This window comes from Loxodonta africana, chromosome 18 (genome assembly GCF_030014295.1).
Source record: "Loxodonta africana isolate mLoxAfr1 chromosome 18, mLoxAfr1.hap2, whole genome shotgun sequence".
Taxonomy (NCBI): domain Eukaryota; kingdom Metazoa; phylum Chordata; class Mammalia; order Proboscidea; family Elephantidae; genus Loxodonta; species Loxodonta africana.
The window spans coordinates 52970336-52994333 of record NC_087359.1 but is presented as its reverse complement, the minus strand read 5'-3'; the positions used below and the strand labels follow the sequence as shown (position 1 = coordinate 52994333).

General features: G+C 37.6%; 1 protein-coding gene across 4 annotated transcripts in view; it reads left to right on the top strand.

Moving 5' to 3' along the window:
* Positions 1 to 23998, top strand: part of AP2B1 (adaptor related protein complex 2 subunit beta 1) — a 139215-nt gene that overhangs the window by 47081 nt on the left and 68136 nt on the right. For all 4 annotated transcript variants that reach the window (XM_003414552.4, XM_003414551.4, XM_010594240.3 and 1 more), the window contains exons 7-14: positions 77 to 298; positions 1230 to 1350; positions 1478 to 1573; positions 5617 to 5732; positions 7570 to 7735; positions 8468 to 8566; positions 14814 to 15073; positions 21080 to 21272. In XM_003414552.4, the coding sequence (XP_003414600.1) occupies positions 77 to 298; positions 1230 to 1350; positions 1478 to 1573; positions 5617 to 5732; positions 7570 to 7735; positions 8468 to 8566; positions 14814 to 15073; positions 21080 to 21272 (1273 nt within the window). The remainder of the gene's footprint in view (positions 1 to 76; positions 299 to 1229; positions 1351 to 1477; positions 1574 to 5616; positions 5733 to 7569; positions 7736 to 8467; positions 8567 to 14813; positions 15074 to 21079; positions 21273 to 23998) is intronic.

Below are 23998 nucleotides of genomic sequence, written 5' to 3'. Positions count from 1 at the left end.
TGACACATTAGCTTATAGAATGGATTGAGTAAAGAAATTGTAATTCAGGATAATAATTTTTCTTTTCTGCCCTCAGCATCTGTGAGCGGGTAACTCCCCGGCTATCCCATGCCAACTCAGCAGTGGTGCTCTCAGCAGTAAAAGTCCTAATGAAATTTCTAGAGTTGTTACCTAAGGACTCTGACTACTACAATATGCTGCTGAAGAAGTTAGCCCCTCCACTTGTCACTTTGCTGTCTGGGGAGCCAGAGGTGCAGTACGTCGCCTTGAGGAACATCAACCTAATTGTCCAGAAAAGGTTGGGAAATAATGAATTGGTGATTAAAGTATTTGTAATTTTGAATTCAGCTTAATAATATCAATCCTAAGTAGACCAATGTTAGAATTTTAGTGTATGTAAATGAAAATGATGTGTGGCAGGACAACTTGCCCAGATCAGGAGGCTAACAAGTGATATTGGAGTGTTCCTGTAATAAATGCCTGGTGTTGCCCTAGAATTCCATTTATTTTCTGAAGGGTCTCTTTCTGGTATACTAGCATCTAAGCACTTAACCACTACACCACCAGAGTTCCTTGGTATACTACATGTTGTTGTGTGCCATCAACCGTCGATTCCAACCCATAGTGACCATATAGGACAAAGTAGGACCGCCTCATAGGGTTTTCAAGGCAGTGATCTTTACAGAAGCAAACTGGTACATCTTTCTTCCGTGGAACATCTGGTGAGGTTTGAACCGCTGACCTTTTGGCTAGCAGCTGAGCACTTAACATTGCTCCACCAGGGCTCCTTGGTAATACTACATAAACCCATAAACCCAAACCAGACCCATTTCTGTCGAGTCAATTCCGACTCATAGCGACACTATAGGACACAGTAGAACTGCCCCATAGAGTTCCAAGGGGTGCCTGGTGGACTCGAACTGCCAACCTGTTGGTTAGCAGCCAGACTCTTTACCACTACGCCACCAGAGTTGCCTGGTATACTGCAGTTTAGAGTGGGATTGTTGTTATTCCAGCAGTTCTTCTTGGCAACATGTACCCTGACCCTTAAAAAGGATAAAAATAGTCAGATGGAACTCAAAAGAATAGAGGAGTGTAGAGAAAGTTTGTGACTCTTTTTCTGGGGAAGAGGGACTGGCAGAGCGGCACAGATTAGATATTAATACGAACTCGGAAGAATGTATCGATATATGCCTTCACCTTCCTTATCTTGTGTTTGTGTGCCACAGGCCTGAAATCTTGAAGCAGGAAATCAAAGTCTTCTTTGTGAAGTACAACGATCCCATCTATGTTAAACTGGAGAAGTTGGACATCATGATTCGTTTGGCATCCCAAGCCAACATTGCACAGGTCAGACTTCAGCAGACTCAAGTTTATAGTGACTTAGATTCTAAGTTCTGACCTTTAGAAGAAATTAGGACATGAAATTGCTGTTTGAGAATCCTTAGTCATTGTCCACTTCCTGGATTTTTAACAGGTTCTGGCAGAACTGAAGGAATATGCCACAGAGGTGGATGTTGACTTTGTTCGCAAAGCTGTGCGAGCCATTGGACGGTGTGCCATCAAGGTGGAGGCAAGTGTCCATGGTAGTTGTGATCACATTACAGCTTTCTGACTGTTCTCCTCATTCCTTTATTTTAAATACTTTTTTTTTTTTAGTTTATCGGAATAATAAAGCACATAGTTAAAATATTAAAGAACTTCCCTACCTAGACCCTGTTACCAGAGAGAATAATTTTTAACTCTTTAACTATTGCTTGTTTTAGTTATTTTTTTGCTTACTTCCATACTTCTAAATAGTATGCTTATCCAGTTGGTTATGGATTTACTAAAATAGTAGACATTGTTTATTAGGTTTGTGCTATGAGATAAGTATAGTTCATAATCCTCCTATTCCTACTTTTCCTCTCTCCTGTGTTCCAGTATAGTTATGAATTTTTGGTCCTATATTGATTTCTTTGTAAATTGAGATAATATTTCTTCTTTTTATTTTGCATACTATGGCCGCATAAATATGTGGTGCCATACAATGTGCAATGATTGTATTTTCTTTTTTATAGAACCTTTTGTTTTCTCTGGAGTTTCTGTAATTGGCCTTTTTTTTCTTACACTGTATATCTTTGTTGGACTCCTATCTTCTTCCAGCTTTTCAAGCATAGTATCAAAATCTGTAAGCTCCCTTTTGTCCTAGACCCTTCTCTCTTGAACTCGTCTGTCGTTTTGCTTGAATTGCTTTTTGGCTTCTGCACAGCCATCATCCCAGAAAGCCTCTCTTTATTATTCTTTAATGTTTTGGAACCTTTTTTCATAGTATTGCTCTTCTTTTTTTAATTCTTGCAATATTTTCTTGTATCCCAAAAGACATGAATTACAGTTTTTTGATTTGTTTCTGCACTTTGAATTTAATTATCTAGGACATGGTATGATGATGGTCGCATAAATACCTATGTGTCTGTAATCTAGTGTGAGGAACTGCCTGCATTCAGGAGGAGAGATGAAAACCAGGATCAGCACAAAGCTGGTTCCTGTGAGGTACAGGTCAGACGTACCTCCACCCCAACTTTTTCACCGTTTCTGACACTAGCTACCACTCCCCACAGTACTCTCTACTTCTCTGCTTGGCTCGATAATTAGTCACAGTGGCCACACAAAACTCACAGGTCATACTTAGTTATGTGGTTTATTAGGGAAGTAACAGGCTACAACTTGGGATCAGAATTAACTTGGAAGTAAGAGGCTCATCTCTTGGCCACGCACATACGCTGGACCCGTCTCTTGGCCGCATCTGCAGGCCGGTCCCTTTTGGCTCGGGCAAGTGTTACAGCTTTTAACTCCACCAGCAAGCCTCCTGCCTGAAGACACTTAGCTCTCTCTCTCTTTCTCTCTGGGCCAGCAAGCCCACCACAGCCGCCTCTCTCTCTCTCTGAGCTGGCAAGCCCACCGCACCGTCTTGTACCAGTCTCCTGGTCCTGCGACTCATACTCCTACTGCTGTTTCTCTGCTGCTAGACTTTGCTGTGTTTGCCATCATCTTGCGCCATCTCATGCCGCCTTCCATGTTACATTTGTCTCTGTTCTGGATCTGGGACGTTCTCAGCACAGAGACCCTGGGATCAAAGGATGCGTTCGGCTCCAGGCTCTTCTTGTTGATAGCGAAGTCCCTGTTAATCTCTGTGGGATTGGCCCTTATATAAGCCTAGCAGGGTGATAAAACCACCAATCTCTGAGCTGGACCCCAAGGGGCTCAATCTTACTGGGTGGATTTTCAGGCCCTTACTTGCATAGTAATCAACCAATCCCTTGCTAGATTGTGGCTCAGCTAATCGTTTTGGCAGAATTATAAACCCAAGGCCAGTAAGGCCATATGTAAGAGAAACCCACTGCACTGCATATCTATGTATATATACATACGTATATATGATTTTTAAATTGGGGTGTATACCATGTAATACAGTAAAGTGCAGCCCATTTATATTTAAGAATGAAACAATAGGAAAGCTGATTAGGACAGCTAATTAGGCTGTTAATTAGCAGGTTTCAGCTTTAAGATAGTGAGTTGACCTTTACTTGAAAGGCCTCTTGAAGAGCCCCTCTGTGGCCTTAGAGGGCAGATTGGTTTCTAGCTTGGCTGCAGCCTTCCAGCAGGTATTATGCACTGCAACTTATTTTGTCCTGCTTCATCAGTCACCAGCCCTCCATTTGTTTTCCCTCATTCAAAATTTGTTGAAATTAATGATGGCCTCTGTTCACTATGTTATTGTGGGTTCACAGCCCCATATTTGTTCTTGCTACTTGATTATATGTAATTCTTAGAGTCAGAGGGTTGGGCCATATGTCTTCTCAAGGATACTGAAATAATTTGTACAGTATGACCAGTACTTCACAGGAAGAGAAGGAGGCAGATGCTGTGTCAGAAGCTTCTGTGAAAGCCAAGGTCCCAGTTGACCTCCCTTGTTTTTATTCCAGTTAGAGCTTCTTCTATGTAGTTATCATTGATAAATCATTTAGTGGACTAGTAGTTATAAGCAAGAAGTTAATTAACCCTGGTTTCAACTCTGGTTCTGCTAGCTCAGTGGCTTCAGATACTTAATATGCTTCTGTTGCTGCATTTGAAAAATGGAAGTCTGTTTATTTGTTCTTGATATATATCTTTTTTTATCACCATACTTCACATACATTTTTATCAAGGTATAACTACCTACTTACCAACGAAGACAATTTTGGGACAGATTTTGGTAGCATTTGTGCTTTTCCCTGGAAACCTAATTTCAGCCTTTAAGAATCCTGCCTTTTATGTAGTGCTGTCTTATCCCAGGTTGCCTGGATTTGCCTTAAAAGTTTTCCTAGAGTTGTTTCAGCCATGCAAGTTTATCACTTTGAAAGAGTTGTCTAGACCAGGCACAGCTTTTTGGGCAAGGGGTGGGCAATAATTGCCTGTTCATAACTAACCTGCCCATGGGATGAGGAGAAGCAAGGGAATTGTAATAGACTTTCTGTATAGCTTCTAAATTGAGCTGCTGCTTTCTTTCAGGGCAGCCTACCCTTATAATGTGTGGTTGGTTTCAAAGATGTGACAAATGAAAAAATGAATTTTAATTTAATGCTAAGCTAAGAGAACGGGGCTTATTAGTGGAAGTTTAGGTGTCTTTTAAGAGTTTATTGGAGTTGATGTTTTAGCATGACTGTAAACACAGGTGTTTCTAGTTGCCATAAACGTACTGAGGTAAAAAATTTTATAATTTTGTTATATTAAGTTGGCTAGCGTAAAGATTAAGCAATAAGCTGTTGAGTAAATACCATCGAAAAGTCAACGCCATAGTTCTACCCCTCCACCCCCAGTAATTTTTGCCTTTTTCTTTAAAAAAACCCCTGGTCGTTTTTAATTTCCAAATAAAACGAAGTAATTTTATTTGCTTGAGAGAAGTTAAGGCATTAAGATCAGGAATTCCTCACTTCTTCTGTTCCTTAGTTTTTACCATTTTTGTCTCATCCCGTAATTTAAAAAGAAAAAAAAAAACAAACTTTTATTATGCCTACTAGAAAAGCCGTATTTGTTCATTGTGAGACTACAAATTAAGATAAACAGAAATAGAACACTCTCTCTCCATCCATTCTCCCAGAGATGCATGGTATACGTGATTTGGTTACATGATTTTAAATCCTTGTTCATGTAGTCCTACATAGGTGTATGTTTTACAAAAATCAGATCCTACTATACATGCACGTAAAAAATTTGGCATCTCATTTCGAAAAGTTTAAAGACACCTCTGCTGTTTCCACTAACACATGAACGCCAGCTAAGAGCCTCCTACCTTGGCTTATTCTATAACTCTCTTCTCAGTTCTACTCTGCCAGCTACCCAGGGTGGTTCTTTTCATTTGAACTGATTTATCTGTCAGTATATTTTGTAATAAGTAAAATTTGGAGTATATGTAAAACTTCTATATATCTACATCAGATAGCCTAGCATCTAGTATATCTTGGTCAAATTAACTGCATAACCTTTTAGTATAGTTGATGCACCTGTATGTTTCAGAGTTTTTTGGTTGTTGTTTTTCTTTTAAGGTACTGTTGGACAGATTGTCTGATTTCTTGTTTTTTATGTTCCTCTTCGCAGCAATCTGCAGAGCGCTGTGTAAGCACATTGCTTGATCTCATCCAGACGAAAGTAAATTATGTGGTCCAAGAGGCAATTGTTGTCATCCGGGACATCTTCCGAAAGTATCCCAATAAGTATGTCCAAATATTTCTGTGTTTCTATGTTTTAAGTAACCAAACCTATTGTCATCAAGTTGATTCCGGCTCATAGCAACCCTATAGGACAGAGTAGAACTGCCCCATAGAGCTTCCAAGGAGCGCCTGGTAGATTCAAACTGCCAACCTTTGGATTAGCAGCCGTAGCTCTTAACCACTACACCACCAGGGTTTCCTGTTTTAAGCAAGACATTTTGTAATTGGCTGAGAAGGATTATTCTTTTTAATGTAACTGGTCGTAATAGGATATTTTATTAAAAATCAGAAACACGTGAGGTAGTTAGCACAGGAATTAAAACCTGGTTTTTCACTCTATTGCTTTCAGAAGAATTAAACCTATATCTGACTGTATACTGCCCATTGGGATATATTGAAGTTAGCATAATCAGATTCTTTGGTAAAGTTACCATTAAATTGGATAACTGTATATTCTAGGTTGCCTCTGGCATAATCCCAGTTCCTGCTGTTACCCCGGCATATTTAATGACCATGCCCCTTTTTACTGTCAGAAATATCTCAGTTTGGATGATAAATTATACGATTACCCTACCATTAAAGCCAGGAACGTGACAGCTGCGTTGGTCATTTTGCGTGTTACCTAGTACTTTGTGGAAAGTTACAGGACACGTAACAGTTCAGTCTCAGGCCTTTTCTGACGCGTTGTAGCTGTTCTATACAGATATGCAAAATCGACATTTTCTCCCCACAATTTTTCAAATTGAGGCCTCTTAGTTTATCAAGGAAAAATACCTTTTCAGGTTTGTTTTTGAAAGCAAACTGTTAAAGAATCTGAAAGAGTGAAATAAGAACAGATCTTGTAAGTATCCCAGAATCTCGTTTTGCTTTGTAATCATAGAGATACCTTCTGCTGAAGCTTTTGATTAGTCTTTAAAGTGTTAAGTGTGCTCAGAAACTAGTAAATAGTTCAGCAGGGTAGTGGTTTATTAAGCATTATATGTATATTAAAAAATTTTAGAAAAAGTGTTTTTAGAAAGAGAACTGTATACCTTTACCATTCTCTTAGAAAAGGGGAGTGTTGGGCTTCTAAACATCTTGATTAAGGATAAAGATATGTATCTCAATATTATTTGTAGAGAAATACATCCATTTCTGGTTTACGTTAATAAGGACTGTGACAGTTGAATTTTAAGAAAGAGCTATTAAGGGCCTGGATTTATCAGTGAAAGTAAGGCAAACAAGTGTACTGTTGAGTTGTCCACATGTAAATTATTACATAATGTCATTCATTTAATATAGCTTTAAACTATATTAGCCACAGATACGGATTCAGCATGATAAAAATGAGAGAATATATAAAAATCAGAATTTGAATTACTTGTTTCTTAGGAGAAATAAATCATTATTATGAGGGACCTTGGAAGGAAAGAATATAAAGATCTCTATTAAAAAAACAGAGGTGAATTAACGGACAGAGTTATTGTTTGTAGTCTGGATACTGTTTTTGTCTGTTTTCCTGAAAACAAAATGGAATTTCTCTGACCTAGTTATGAGAAAGATTGTTATAAATACAAGGTAGTGGTATTATCTTACACCACAGATTTTTTTTTCCTATGTGAAAAGAGTATCTTATGAGTTTTTATAAAGGTATAAGGTCTAATACTTAAAACATAAATGAAGAATATTAAACATTTATAATTTTCTGACTTAAAAGCCTGTACATTCTCTTGACTAAACGCCTTAGAAATTTGGTGGTTTGTTTTAGGGTGCCTTGTCTGTGGTTTTGCTTTTTAGTTTCACTATTGAATACAGTTCTTAGTTTTGCTTTCAGTAACCATGGTCAATTTTGTTGTATCAGGTATGAAAGTATCATTGCTACTCTGTGTGAGAACTTAGACTCGCTCGATGAGCCAGATGCTCGAGCAGCTATGATTTGGATCGTGGGAGAATATGCTGAAAGAATTGACAATGCAGATGAGTTACTAGAGAGCTTCCTAGAGGGTTTTCACGATGAAAGCACCCAGGTAAGTTCTCTTCTATATCCTGTGTCCTAGATCTCTTTAGGAAGATTTCAGGGAAAGTCAAGGTTAGGCAGTTTCTTGAATGTGTATGAGCGTATTTATATATAGTATGTGTGTATGTATTTATGTATATATAGAAACTGTGTGTGTGTGTATGTATATATGATATGTTCATTTTTCTTCCACAGGGATGACATTTTTCAGTTCTACCGATTCCTGGCAGAACAATCCTACGTAACTTAGGCCAGTGGTCCTCAAACTGTAGTGAATATCAGGAACACCTGGGGAGCTTGTTAAAGCACAGGTTGCTGGGCCCCACCCCCAAAGTTTCTGATTCACTAGGTCTGCCATGGGGCCTAAGCATTTGCATTTCTGCAAGGTCCTTCGTGACGCTGCTTATCTCCTTGTTTGTCCAGCAGCCCAACCCTCATTGACTGATCTAAAATAATTCTACTGTCTTAGCTCTTGCCCCAGTATGATAGATGAGTCCATAGTTCCTCCAAAGTTGGATCTTTTGGTGGAAGTAAATAATAAAAGACTTGGTGAGGAACCAGTTTAATGTCTATCAGTTAGCATGTACTTTGGTGCCAAAAATGCAATTTGAGGACAGGTGGCTAGTGAGTTTTTAGACGATGAATACGTTTGACTGCTATTGTTGGTAACAACTGAGCTTAGCCTTTGTCTCATAGTCAAAATCAGAAGGGCCCCACAGTAACTCAGATTATGTCTGTTTAGGTGCAGCTCACTCTGCTTACTGCCATAGTGAAGCTGTTTCTAAAGAAACCATCAGAAACACAGGAGCTGGTCCAGCAGGTCTTGAGTTTGGCAACCCAGGTAAGAAATCTGGACAAAGTGAGGGATTGAGTTGTCTTGTTTTAAATTGTAGGAAATTATGAAACTCTTCCCGGGAAGGTTCATCTAGGGAGGTTTCAATTGGAAGAGGTATAGCCTTTAAATCTTGTTAAGATATAAAAACGATGCTTTTTATATGTATTCCATTGAATTGTAACTGGTTGTATGGGTTTTTAAATGAGCTAACTGACTCCAGTTTTCATGATCATTCATGAAAATTGAACTTAGACCCTTTAGTGAAGGGCAGGCTGTTATTGTTAGGTGCCATCAAGTCAGTTCTGACCCTCATGGTGACACTGTGTGTGCAGAGCAGAACTGCTGCACTGATTTTTCAACGCTGTGACCTTTTGAAAGCAGATCACCAGGCCTGTCTTTCAGATGCCTCTGGGTGGGTTTAAACCACCAACCTTTTGCATAGTAGTTGAGCACTTAACCATTTGCACCACCCAGGAACTACTTAATGAAAAAAAAAAAAAATTTTTTTTTTTTTTTTTTGGACATACTAATATGAAAATGGCACTGATCTGACAGTACCTTTCAGGGTTACTTAGTTTCAGCTTTCAGATATAGGTACCATTACAGATGGGAAATGTTGGAGTAAAGATCTCAGGTAATGTTCTACCTTCTAGAATGGTTGCCTTCTTCATAAAAGAAATTTTTTTTTCACAATTTTTCAAAATTGTGGTAAATATATAGGTAACAAAATATTTGCTATTTCAGCAGTCTTCAGGAAATAATTTTAAAGTCCTTAGGTTGCTTCCTTGAATTAATTTGGTATTTTTGACCCTCCTTAGGGTGTTTTTTTTAGGGTGTCAGAAGAAAGATGTTCAGATGGATTCTGATGTCAGGAATGTGGCAGCCAGCCTGAGAGATCAGGTCACCATTTTAGAGCAACAGAAACCAAAATTCTTCTTCCAGTGAACTGTAGTAGAACGATTATCAACCCATCATAACTTAGCGATGGTCTTCATTGAAGTCGAGAATAGGTTTTAAGTTTGTCTACACGTGGAATCTGAGTCATATATTCATTTTACCATTTTCCTTTCTTTTTTATCTTTTTATAATGGTATATTATCAAAATTTAAAACCCTTTCACAGTACTTAGTTCTGAGCTCTCATCTTTCCCGCTATTAATTTTCATCTTTCTAATGTATTTATAAGAGCTCTTTGAAGTGTTTTTTTAAGTTTCGGGCATCTCCCTTTGCCTGAAGCAAAGCAATTTCCATAGCCATCAAGGTAATGATTATTCAGTGTTATCACTATTGAATTGAGCATTCTAGACTTTCTGTGTCTAGACCTTTGATAACTCATTTGTATCTCTGTTACAATGGATTCAAAACAGTTTTCTAAAGGAAATTTTGGCTTTGCTCCCTCTTCTCACCTCCAGATAGATATGGGATAGAAATTCTATATTCAAGCAAGTGTCCTTGGCAGGGTCCTCTGTTTTCCTAAGTTCTCAACCCTGTCTGTAGCTCCATTGTCTGTTAAGGCCTATGTATTTGTATTTAACAGGTAGCATATGATAGCTGTATTTTGGATTCTTGTCAGAGTTCAAACTCAGTCTCATTATCACCCAGTATTTATCCAACTTTGACTGAGATGAAGTGTTCAGGGAGCATTGCTTAAAGGATACAGGTCTCTCCATTCTTACAGATAGCCTGAAATTCACCCCAGAATCAAACCAGATTACTAGAGAGCTGGGTACCCAGACTGCATTGTATTTGACGTTTAATAGAATTGTTTTTACAGAATTATACTGATACCGTCAACTTGTATTAAGGGTTGTCATGAGAAACTATCCTACTTGGATCTGTTGTCAACTTGTTGTTAGTCATTGTTTATTCCATTACATGTTTTCTTCATTATGTGGCCCTGTTAAATTCCTGACAAGTTTTGGATCTTCCTGTATATTGGTGTATAATTGACTGCCCCCTGACTGGTTTACCTGACTGGGCTTCTTTTCATAATGGTTGCTCAAAATCTTAGAATCAAACTTAGGGACCTCCCATAGTAAATGTGTATCCATTGTAGCATGCATTTTTCTGCTTCTAGTTTTAATTTATGCTCTCTAGCTTTATATGCATTTTCTTGTAAGCTTTATTAAATCCTTCTCTAGAAGAGGGTGGAGTATAAATAAACCAACAGACATTTCTGTTTCTAGACTTTCTGTACAGGGACTAGTACAGAATCTTAATAAGAACTATCATTTGTATAGTGCTTACTGTGTATCATGCATTCTGGTAAGCAGTTTACATATTAACTCAGTTAATCCTTACAACAACCTGATGAGGGATGGTGCTGTTACTATTCCTGTTTTATAGATGAGAAAATTGAGACACAGAGAAGTGATTATAAGAGGGAGCTAGGACTCAAACCCAGGTAGCCTGGCACCAGGGTCCTTGTCCTTGTCCACTATCCTAGTCCAAAGGTTGACAGTGACTTCGAGAGTACATTCCCTGCCTGCAGTACTATTGCGCCTAAGCTAGCACATGAGTAAGGTTTCTAGTTCTGAAATGTTTGTGGATGATGATTTCATGTTTGGCTGTAAATGACTAAATAGGCAATTTCTGTAGGCCTGCCTTTTCTGTCCGATTAATTAATGAGGCCTGAGGAGTTACCACAGAAGAGTAAACACATGTATGTAAATCTTTTTCACTTTCGCAGGTATTCTCTGAGATATTTTCTCAAGTTTGTGGAATAAGAATCTGATACTTATGGTTGCTGAGTACCAGTTTGACAGTAGTGTGATCCACTGGGTAATGTTAGTTTGAATTAGGTGGTGGGATTCTGTTTCTGAACAGAAGTATCCAGGCCTTAGTGGTTATTCCTGCTGCATGGGAGAGAGGTCTTCATCTTAACATCTCTACCTATTAACTAGGGACCACCATTGTCAAAATCTCCTGGGATGCTTGTTAAAAATACGAATTCCTGGGTCCCACTTCTGACATAATGAGTCAGAACCTCTGTGGGTAAGGCCCTGCAAACTGCACTTTTTTTTTTCCTCCAAACTGCACTTTTAATAGCTTTCCTGGTGTGTTAAAATCGTGATACACGTTGTTTAAGAACTACTGTTTTAGAGCTTACCTAGTGAGGATTGTTTTGGAAGCTCTCATTTTTATAGGTATACTATTATCTTGAGATCCTGAGGAAGGCCTGAGGGCTAGCAGTATAATAGATCGAAAACCAAATTTTCAGGTCACCAGGCACACAATTAAAAAAAAAAACACATTGCTGTTGAGTCGATTACAACTCATAGCGACCCAATGGGACAGAGTAGATTTGCCCCATAGGGTTTCCGAAGAGCAGTTGGTGGATTTAAACTGCCAACCTTTTGATTAGCAGCTGAGCTCTTCTGTTTTCTTGTTTGTCACACATATTTTCTGGGCCTGATTTATTGTGCTTCCACCTGAGTAAGGAGACAGTAAAGGGCAGCTCACAGAAGGCCTAACGCACCAGACTTTAGAACAACAGAGCTGGAGCAACAGGAGATCCTTGCCTACTCTTGACTTCAGTCTTGAAAATTTTGTACTTGTTTTTCATAGGACTGTATTTTTTAGTCAGTCTTCTATTAAAATTCAAAGCGTGTGTACCCTTTGATGCAGTAACTCTGTCTCCAGCAATTTACCCTATTGCAGTTTTGAATTTGAGGGACAGGAGAGCTTATAAACTTCTTTCACAGAAACTTATAATTTTGTGAACACCCATAGGAATTTTTGAGGAGTCATTTGATTAGATATTTGCATAATGTACGAAAGAGATAATTTGCGATATAAAATAGTTTTTGATTGGTATATTATTAAACAATGTATTATATTATAAATATCATTTGAATGTCTTTAACAATATTGCTTATCTATAAAGACAAACTGATTTTTCCAGCTAATAAGTGATGTGCAGTGTTCATTTTAATTTCGTAATAAATAGGATAATTTGTCTACAAATTTTAAATGACATGTGCTTTAGGGACTAAATGTATAGATTAAAATTTAACTTTGAACCTGTATGTAAAAAAAGGGGGAGAATTACTTTCCTGACCTTGTTTTTTAAAAAACCTGTATTTTGCTCTTTTGAAAGATCAGCTTGTTTTTTTTTTTTTTCATAATGCTCAAGCTTTGTTTCCAAGTGAAGAGCTGAGTGAGAAGGTTTCAGACTATTTATAAACACTTACTCAGGAGCAAATTACTCCCCCTAAAAAAACAAAACAAAATTGGTTATTATTATCACTTTTTTTTTTTTTAAACTCTGGCATTTCAAATACTAGAGACATTTTTGGTGGTGATGATGATGACGTGTGTGTGTGTACGTGTGTGTGTCCCCTCTCCTCACGTCTTGACATGGTTAGGTTCCAAAGAGAAGGTTGTTATGCGTAATTGGCATCATGTGAAAATGGAGGCTGACCGCATCATTCCATAACTGCCAAACCTCTGAGAATCAGCCAAGGTGACAAGTAACCTTAACCATCATAGCCAGTGTTATTGTCACCTTGCACCTCGGCATTTGTTATGTACGTCGTTAATGTGCAGAATATGCGGGTAGTAGATTTTTTACTGTTGACGTAAACGTGAGATGCTGGATAAAGAGATAATGAGTGGGGAAAAGGTGTATGTGCATTTCCATTAGAATAATGTAATCTGTGAATGTGATAGATTATCTGGAAGTAAAAATTACCATTTTTATACTCTATTAACTTGTTGTATTGCAGTGTTCTTTATGTTTTTTGTCTGTAACCAGTAATCCATTTTGAGTGCAAATTAAACAATATAACACCAAAGGGGGAAAAAAAATTTTAAATCCTGTTGTCAAAAGCCTTCGGGGTGTCTGCTGGTATTGAGCTGAATGATAAATGCCTTAAATGGCTGAATCATGAACCAATTTATCTGCTCATTTAGAAACTCACTTGGAAGCCCTCAAATTGGCCCATCTAAAGAAAATATTTGTGTGTGTGTGTACTTTTTAAATATGAAATTGTAGCAGGAATTATTGTTGTCTTTCATAACATGATGCCCTGGAACAACTCAGGTAGAAGAAGTGCTGCCATATAGATGTACTCAAGGAGCTAAATGCCATGGTGTTTATTTTCACTTTGTAATAATTATAATAAATAAAAGGTAGGAGAGCACAAAGAAAGAGGCAACAATGTAAATGTCCCCACAGAGCACTAGTAAATGATGATGCAGCGGTGAAAATACAGAAACAAACTGTAGCTGGATGTGCCAGTGTGAAAAGCAGCTTGCAGAACGGTATATAGAATATGAAACTGCTGTCATACAGAATAACTATACGTGTATGTGAAAGCTGTCTGGATGCCACGTTGTTAACCATGGCTACTTTGGGGATGGAGGATTGATTGGGGAGGGTTTGGAAGATAGGAGGAGATTGATTTTTACATCATACGCTTCTCAATTGTGGTATGGCAGTTGTAACTATTTTTAACCATGAGCATGATTAAAATTATTTAAAAACCACTACAACAAAAAACAAGACTACCAAGCTCAAATGTCACCCCTTTTAGAAACACTTAAGTTCTGTCTTTAATAGTTTCTGATTACTTAGGTAATAGTGCCTCTCAGCTGCTAACTGAAAAGGTGACGGTTTGAACCCACGCAGTGGCTCAGCAGAAGAAAGACTTGGCGATCTCCTTTCTTAAACACTGCAGCCAAGAACACCCTGTGGGACGGTTCTGCTCTGTTACGTGGGCTGCTCTAAGTGAAAGTCGACGTGACGGCACCTAAAAACAACAGTCTCTCATATTACATTGTACCAATATTCTGGGAACTCCTTAAAGTCAGGCAGTGTGTATTGTTACCTCTTTATTTCCAGGGCCTAGGCAGTGTCTCCCATAGGAGGTAATAAATATTTGAATGAAGAAAGAAGGTAGGGGTGACATATATGTAAGATATATGTTCTGAATAATTCAGCTAATATTTGTCATTTTTATGTCCCAAGGTCAAGTTCACTTTGACCAGACTAAATCTATTATTTTCCCTTTTCCAACTTATGTATGACTTTGAGTCATAGGACTAACTTATCTGAATTTATATTTAAACTCCTTGAAACTTTAGAAATTACATGATTATGACTGTATTAAAAATTACATTGAGCAGCTATCTTCTTAATGGCCAACTCTGCATAAATTACTACAGCATTGCCTTGACAAGAAACCCAGCAGTTTGGGTTTCTGTATGGAGAAAATTCCATCTAAACTTTCTTGCTTTTGCCTTTTCATTAGGATTCTGATAACCCTGACCTTCGAGACCGAGGCTATATTTACTGGCGCCTTCTCTCAACGGACCCTGTCACAGCCAAAGAAGTAGTCTTGTCTGAGAAGCCACTGATCTCTGAGGAAACAGACCTTATTGAGCCAACTCTGCTGGACGAACTAATCTGCCACATTGGTTCTTTGGCCTCTGTGTACCATAAGCCTCCCAATGCTTTTGTAGAAGGAAGTCATGGAATCCATCGCAAACACTTGCCAATTCATCATGGGAGGTAAGCAGGTGAACTAGGTTTGAATGAAAAGTGAAAGACCCCTCTGCATAAGTTACTGCATAAGTATGAGAGTAGGTAAAATGATGACTTTAGAAAATTGTGGTAGAGACCACATTCTAAGTTGATAAAGTCTGAAAGTTGGTTAAGTTTCCGGTAAGATGAGGTTAGAAATATTCCTAGAGTTGAAAACTTAGAAAAAAAGCCTGTATACGTAGGTTTAGTTACCTTTATCCTTTGATTGAAGCATATGGGTAACATTAGCAGATACTTCTCATACTGTAAAGCTGATAATGAAATAATGCAGTGCTGTTCTGTCAAAGCAACCTAGATTCCATGTGGACATAGTTCTTCAGTTACCTATACCTTTTTTACCAAATTAAAATGATCATATCAAAAAGGAAATTCTGTTATAAACAGACTCTCAGGTAAAAGGGAACTCTTGCTTTGTAGCTATCTTAAACTTTCAATTAGGGAGGAGCAGTGTTCTAATAAACTTTTATAATGAGTGTCTCAGAATCTTTTCAGAATTACCTTCCCTCATTAATCGTAATGAACCTTAATATAAGTAGAAATTGATCTCATTTTGTTAGCAGCCATAGCTCTTAACTACTATGCCACCAAAGTTTCCAGAAAAATCTCACTAGGTGTTTTGAATTCAGTTGTATATAGCTTACTATGCACATCTTTATCAACTGCTCCGTGGAGATGAGGTGGTAAATAGTCGTCTAATTTAGGAAAATCTCACGTTTTAAAAATACTGCTTAAACCGTGACAGTTTATGGAGTTATTTCCAATGAGTTCATAATGGGAAAAACTTTCATATTTTTTATATATTCCACTTAGAAAGAATGCATGGTAATGATTTACCAGGCTACTAACTTTTAAAAACTACAGGATCATTTACTTCTTTCTATCTAACTCACTTTACCTTTTCATATTTCTCTTTGCTTTCCATTATAGTGAAAGAAAATATGTGCAGTGTTACCTATTCTGCCTTCTCTTTAGAGGTACTATTAAATCCATGTGTTCTGTCACATTTTCTAAATGGCATATGTCAGAAGATGATAGAATTTCATGGGCGAAGAGTACCGTTTATGGAGATTTCATATATTTCTTGCCAGGTGTATATGAAATTACTTCCCCTTTTGACTTCTTTCTTTATGTTTAGCTCCGCGTATAGATACTTCTCATCTTGGCTTCTTTGATGCTTTTTTCCTTCTAAGTCAATTTTCTTAGATTGTTTTTCTCTCTTTAATCTTTGCAGTTCCATGTTCATTCTCTTTTGTGATCATTAATCATGGTTGTACCACAAGGCTCAGTCTGAACCGTCTATTACTGTGTTTCTCTGTGTATTCCCTTAGGGAACTTATCTGCTAACCACAGTTACCACCAATATATTACAGGGCTTTGCAGTTTACACCATGTTCTCATTTGATCCTCACTATGTATTTTGATGATACTGCAATTATTTTATTGATAGGAAACTTTGTCTCAGAGAAGTTGTCACCAGTATGCAACTAGTAATTGAAGCCAGCACTTGATGTCAGTCTTCTGGTTCTAGATCCCCTGCCCTTACCACTACCTCCCTCCCCGCCCCCATTGCTCTGGTGATTTTTCCTGAGATGTATGTATGAATTTCTTCCCAAGCCTGCTTCTCTAGCTCTAAGCGCCAGTTTTAGCTGTCTTTTGGACTTACTTGAAACTTAACAGAATTGAGAGCTGTGCATGTTATTTTTCCTCTCGTCCCTCCAGATTTTCCCTCTGATTATTAGGAGCCTCGTTTGTCTTCTGCTACTAAATTTTTCTATACTTTGCTCTATGTTCAAGTATGGTAGAAACCTACCTAGATTCTTTTGTTTTATTTTTAGGAAAGCTCTTGTTTATTAATTGAATTTTTGTGATGTATTTGTTACTTTTTATTATGTAAATCTTAAAAACCGTGGAAGATAGAATAGTGTAATAAACTCACGTGTCCACAGTCAACTTCAATAATTATTAATATTTTGTCAGTCTTGTTTTATTTATCATAAGGGTCTCGTGTATTTTAAATCAAATCCTAGTCATCATATCATTCCACCCATAAGTACTTTACCTTGGTATCTCTAACAGATAAGGACTTTTGAAAAAAATAATCACGATATATTAAGTCTAACAAAATCGGAAATAATTCCTTGGTATCATTCGATAAGCAGTATGAAAACCTTCAAATTTTCTCAATTGCCGTTCTGTATTCTCTTTTAGAGTTTGTGTAAGATGTTACTTTTTCCCTAAATTTGTGGAAGAATTTAGTGAAGCCATCTAAGCCTTAGATTTTCTTTGTGGGAAAAAATTTTTTTTTTAACTGATATACATTTTATAATCTAGCATTAATCTTTAGTGTCTAGCTTGATGAGTGTTCACATATGTATGTATTCATATAACTATCACCCTGATCAAATGTAGAATATTTCCAGCACTCTAGAGAGTTCCTCATGCCCTTTTGCTATCAAGAACCACTCTCTAGAAGTATCCACTGTTCTGACTTCTTCATTATAGATTAGTTTTGCCTGATCTTTAGCATCATAAATAGAACCATATAGTGTGTATTCTTTTGCATCTGGCTTCTTTGACTCAACACGTCCACGAGATTAATCTGCTTTATTCTACCAGTACTTTTCTATTGGTGTATAGTTTTCTGTTGCATGAATATGTAGCAATTTCTTTATATCTTCTACCTCTCAGTTGTTTCCATTTTGGGGCTATTATGAATCAAGCTGCTATGAATATTCTTGTAGATGTCTTCTGGTAGACTTCCATACTCATTTCTCTTGGATCTATCCCGAGGAGTGGATTGCTTGGGTCATAGAGGACGTGACGTGTGTGTTTAGCTACAGGAGATAACTGCCAGTTTTCTAAAATGATTGTACCTGTGCACACTTTGTCCAGCAGTGTGTAAGAGCTCCAGATGATCCACACCCTCGGCAACCTTGGTGTAGTCAGTCATTTTAATCCTAGCCATTCTAGTTGGAATGGTTTTTAATTTGTATTTGCCTGATAAATAAGAAACTCTTCTTTTCATGTTTACAGACTCTTAGCATATCTTCTTTTATGACGTGCCTGTTCAAGTGTTTATTTTTATTGAGTTGTCTTTTTCTGAATAATATAGGAGTTCTTTACATAACATGGATACAAGTCCTTTGTCAGATATATACATATATATATGTTATGAATTTCTTCTCTCGGTCTTTGGAAAGTACGTTTTCCCAGCCTCTGGGTTTTTTGTTTGTTTTTAAAGAACGATTATAGAAACTTCATTTGTAATATCCTAAAACTGTAAACAACCCAGATGTCCTTCAAGAAGTGACTGGTTGAACAAACTAGCGTATATCCACACCATGGAATACTGCCTAGCAATGAAAAGGAACAAATTATTGTTATGTCCGACAACCTGATCAATCTCCAGAGAATCATACCAAGTGAAAAATGCTGATCCCAAAGGTTACATACTATGTCATCCTATTTGTAAACTTTTTGTGTGTGTGTGTGCTTTAGGTGAAAGTTTACAGCTCAAGTTAGTTTCTCATATAAAAATTTATACACAGATTGTTATGTGACCCTAATTGCTCTCTCTATAATGTGACAGCACACTCCTCTTTTCCACCCCAGATTTCCCGTGTCCCTTCAACCAGCTCCTTTCTGTTTGTGCCTTCTCATCTGGCCTCTGGACAGGAGCTGCCCATTTAGTCTCATGTATCTACTTAAACTAAGAAGAACACACTTCATGAGTATCGTTTTATGTCTTATGGTCCAGTCTAATCTTTGTCTGAAGAGTTGGCTTCAGAAATGGTTTTAGTTCTGAGTTAACAGAGAGTCCTGGGGCCATGTCTTCTGGGGTTCCTCCAGTCTCAGTCAGACCATTAAGTCTGGTCTTTTTACTAGAATTTGAGTTCTGCACCCCACTTTGCTCCTGCTCCATCAGGAACTCTGTGTTATATTCCCTGTCAGGTCTCAGCCTTTAATGTTATCTTTTGAAGAAGAGACTTTCTTAATTTTAATGAAGCATAGTTTATCAGTTTTTTTTTCTTTTATTGTTAGTACTTTTTGTAGAAACTTTATCTACTCAAAAGTCATAAAGATGCTTCCCTAGGGTTTCACCTATGTTTTACCCTTCATTTAAAGTCTAATTCATCTTTAAATTTTTATGTTGTGAGGTGTAGAGGCAAGGTTCATTTTTTTCCATAGAGCCGTCCAGTTGACTCAGCACTGTTTCTTGAGAAGATCATCATTTCCTCCCGCCTAGTCTTTAATATCTCTTGGAACTCACCACTTTTTATTTTCACAGCTGTTGGGCTTTTGTTACCTTCTATATAGGTGAGAGCATTAGCAGTTTAGATTACTCTTAGCTGATCTTTGTGTCTCTTCTCCCAAGTTCAGTCTATTATACACATAGCTGCTAAAATAATGTTAATTTTAATTTCTTTGTTCAGAAAGTAAGCGTAATTCTGAATTGCCTTATCATACCAAAAATTAACTACCCAGACTAATATTCTAAGTTCTATTTTCTCCATCTTCTCTTCCAAATCTTACCAATTCCAGTCTCTGTTTCTCTGTATATGTACGTGTGTGTATATATATATGTATGTATATATTTTTAAAGTCAAATCATTGACTTTAATCTCTGTGCCTTTGCACAAACCATCCCTTCCTCTTTGGAGGGTCTCACTCTGGTAGTTCTAATAATTTTACTGTTCCTCCTCAAAATCTAGTTACAACACCATTCTTCTCAAGCTTTTACAATTAACCCCACCTGGTTCATTTTGCTTCTTTGCTGTATTTTGTCAATATGCAGACACTCCCATAATACCCTTTTATGCTGTGTTATACAGTGAGTGTGCTTTTCAGTTCTTTGTGAATGTCGACCTTTTTTTTTTAATAATATTTTGTTATTGATGAAAGTTTACACAGCAAGTTAGGTTTCTTTTTGACAATTTCCACACAGATTTATCAAGGACATTAGTTACATTTTTCACATCATGTTAACATTTTCTTTAATTGTATCTGGTTGTTCCATTTCTAGTACTCTAGTTTCCCTGGTGCCTTATCTTCTCATCTTTGATTTGGATTACATGTTGACCTTTTGGACCCCTACAGATGTTTTTTTAGTAGAGCACTGATCTGTTGGGTCATATCCTTTATTTTGTGTGTCGCTCTGCTTTTCTGCTAAAAGGTGATCTCAGGAGATAGTTTTAAAATCAGAGTTTAAAGATTGTCTCAGGCTGATAGTCTTGGAATCCTCCGGTCTCAGGTAGTCCAGTTAGCCTGGCCTTTTTTAGGAATTTGAGTTTCGTTCAGCATTTTTCTCCCATTCTAATCAGAATTATCTATTGTGACTCCAGTCAGATCAGTCACAGGTGGCAGCGAGGCACCATCTAGTTTGTCTGCTCTCAGGGTAGTTGAGGATGTGGCTTGTGTAGGCTGTCAACCCTGTAGACTTGTTTCTTCCCTGAGATTTTGGCTTCCTTTTTAGTCTTTTTCTTTGGATGAGTAGAGACCAGTATTCACGTCTTAGATGGCTGCTCGCAAGCTTTTAAGACCCCAGACCCTATTCACTTCACTAGGATACAGAACATGAACTTTGTGTCCTGTATTACGCCGGTTGACTGAGTTGTCCCATGAGACTACGATCCTACGTAAATGGTGACTTTTTGTTAGAATGTAAGCTTTGTGAGGCAGGAACCTAATTTCCTGTTTCTTCTATGTTTCCTCAGACTTCACCTTACCTTGCTCTGCCATAGAGTAGGTGTTGAATTAAAACTAACTGACTAGGTTACATGGTATATATTTATTTTCATTTTATCAACTGTATTTTGATAAAGCCAAGAGTTGCTGTCATCTCTTCATGTAAATCAACAAATGGTTATAAAATAAGTGGCTTTTTTCCTCCTGTGTTTTATAGTTATATATCTTACTATGTCCTAGGTGATACTGATTTTTCTCTTTGTCCTCTTCATGTGTGTGTGACTGCAGCACTGATGCGGGTGACAGCCCTGTTGGCACCACCACCGCAACCAACCTGGAACAGCCTCAGGTTATACCCTCTCAAGGTGACCTTCTAGGGGACCTTTTGAACCTTGACCTTGGTCCCCCGGTCAATGTGCCACAGGTATCATCCATGCAGATGGGAGCAGTGGATCTCTTGGGAGGAGGACTAGATAGTCTGGTAAGCATCTTCCTTCCCTGTTGTGGTTATTTTTAGTTTTTTATATGCTAGAGAACTTTATTCAGCTTTTTAGAACTGGAACTTTTGTTGAGCAATAGTGTCCTTTGATAAAGGACAGTGTTAACTTGTCTTTAGAGAGTTAATTGTAATATTATTCATCTTTGGTATGGGATTTATCTGCAAGCATACAGGATTCTTTTGTTGCCCTGCCTTTAAATAGAGATTTTTGTGTTTAACCAACCTGTTGTTCAGCAATCTTAATGTTTAGTATCCTTTCCAGAGCTGGTTATTGCCCCTGCTTCTTAACTCTGGATAAAAAAAAAAAAACCTGGAAATTCCCCTTTTGACCTAAATGGCATTAAAGTGGCCTCATAGAGATCATCCTACATTGAGGCTTTCAAGCCTTTGCCCATTTATATATTTTATTGGCTTATGCCTTGTCTGATTCCAAAAGGTTTTGAGGCAGCTATTTGAACCCTTTATGTATAAATTGTACCTTTATTGCAGTTTGGAAGACTGCTTAATTGGTTCTTTTTTTCCTTTGTCCACTTCTTCCTCACTCCCCAGTCTTACTTCCAATTTAATTAGCTTCCAGGATTCTAATACGAAAAGGCTCCAAAGTATTCCGTAGTATTTGTGGATATATGCACCAATGGGAACCAAGATTATCTTTTGTTGTTATACAAGATAAACAAGCGATATTAAGATGACCTTTCATTTGTGGAGCAAAAGGTCAGAAAAATAACAGGTCTCATCACCATGTGGGTCCCTGCAAACTAGGTGCTTATTGTAGTGAAATTAGACAGTTTTAGCTAGACACAAATAAGATGTTTGTCAGCCTGATGACTATAAAGATGCCTGACAAATTGATTTATTTCCCAACATCAGAAATTAGAAGGCAGATGCCATAAATACGGAAATATATATTCTCAGAGATCACATAAACAAAATAACCTCACTCTGCTGCGTACGCTGGCATTTCTGTTCGACTTTATGAGCAGTATTACGTCTGGGGTTCATGCCCGCTAGTACAGGTGCATTTATTTCTTACCTGGCAGAGAGAGTAAAGAAATAGGATTGTAGGTACGTGTCTGTGGGTTGTGCATTTACTAACTGAAAGTCACTGCTTCCAGAGTCTATACACTGACTGAGCTCTGGACTCCAGCTTATTTTGACACAAATGAACACTCTTGTCTTTCTTGGGAATATAAGCATTTGCTTTTAATGTTTATATCTTTAATGAATGGAGTTGTCTGATTGTGATAAGCAGAATAGCTTTCTATATGATCATTCTGCATTTTTATATAGCCTATTTATAGACTCAGGAGACTGACAGATGAATATTTAAGTATTCATGGAGATTCCCAAGGATCCCTTATAAACGTATGTATAAAAAAAATAGCTCTTCCTAGTCTGTTGATACAGCAACTACAACTTGAATATTTACATTTTCCTGAAGTCTGTGGCTTAACAACCCCACTTACTACTTTGCCTGGTGACTTACTACAAGTGGTCTTATTAAACCTAAAAATGCCAAGGAAATTAAACTGGAGACATGGAGGGGAGGAAGAGGCCCTGTGTATCAGTGTTGCTAGGCCTAGGATTCTACACTCTTGTTTCTTAACCCACTGTAGCATGGAAGGAAAGAAATAGTTATTTCCATTTGACTTTTTTTTTTATTAGCTCTTGTTAACCCCCAAAATCTATTGAGTTTTGTCCTTATATTTTATATAGCTGGTCAGTCATCTGTTACAATTCCTGAAAGTATTCCTCAGATACTCTGGCTTGGATTGTAGTAGCCAAGTAGCACATGGGCTTCTTTTTCTTTTTAAGGATAAGAAATGAGCTGTTTTTCCAATTGAGTTTCTAAATATTATATAAAACCCAGTATATATATAATATTATATAGCCTTTGTTATGTAGACCGAGTAGTATTGCTATGTAACTCAAATTTTAGCTTTTCCTGACTTTGGGATTTAAATTAGTATCCTTGGTCCTATAGCCCCAGAACTGTTCACATGCAATTTTTCTTCAACCTATTCTGGGATATAAGTATATCCCAGAAATCAAAATGAGGAGTAAAATCCCTGTTTTTACTTTGAATTTGTATGTGGTTAAATATGTATTCACTGAGGGAACCAGGATTCTGCTTAGTAGGCCTACATCTGACTGTGTAGAAGGTGAGTTTCTATGGCAGCACTTTGCCACTTTTAAAATGCTTTTGCTGTTCTTGTGCAAATTATTTAAAGAGGAAATTTTCAAAGCTGTCACTTAATCTGTGTAGACAGTGGCATTTCTTCAATGAACCCTTGCCTTGGAGCAGTGCTTCTCAAATAAACGCGCATATGAATCTCCTGGAAACCCTGGTGGCATAGTTGGTTAAGAGCTATGGCTGCTAACCAAAAGGTCGGCAGTTCGAATCTGCTAGGTGCTCCTTGGAAACTCTATGGGACAGTTCTACTCTGTCCTATAAGGTCGCTATGAGTCAGAATTGACTCGATGGCAGTGGATTTGGTTCGGGTTTTTTTAATGAATCTCCTGAAGACCCTGTACAAGAGATTTTTGATTCAGTTGGTCAACGGTGGGGCCCGGGAGTCTGCATTTCTGACAAACTCTTAACAAGCTCCTAGTCCATGGAAATGTTCTTCAGCTTGGTGTTTGCACTGTTAGCTTCTGATAAACCCAGATGCCTTTTTCTCTTGACTTTAGTAGTAAACTCTCTCCTG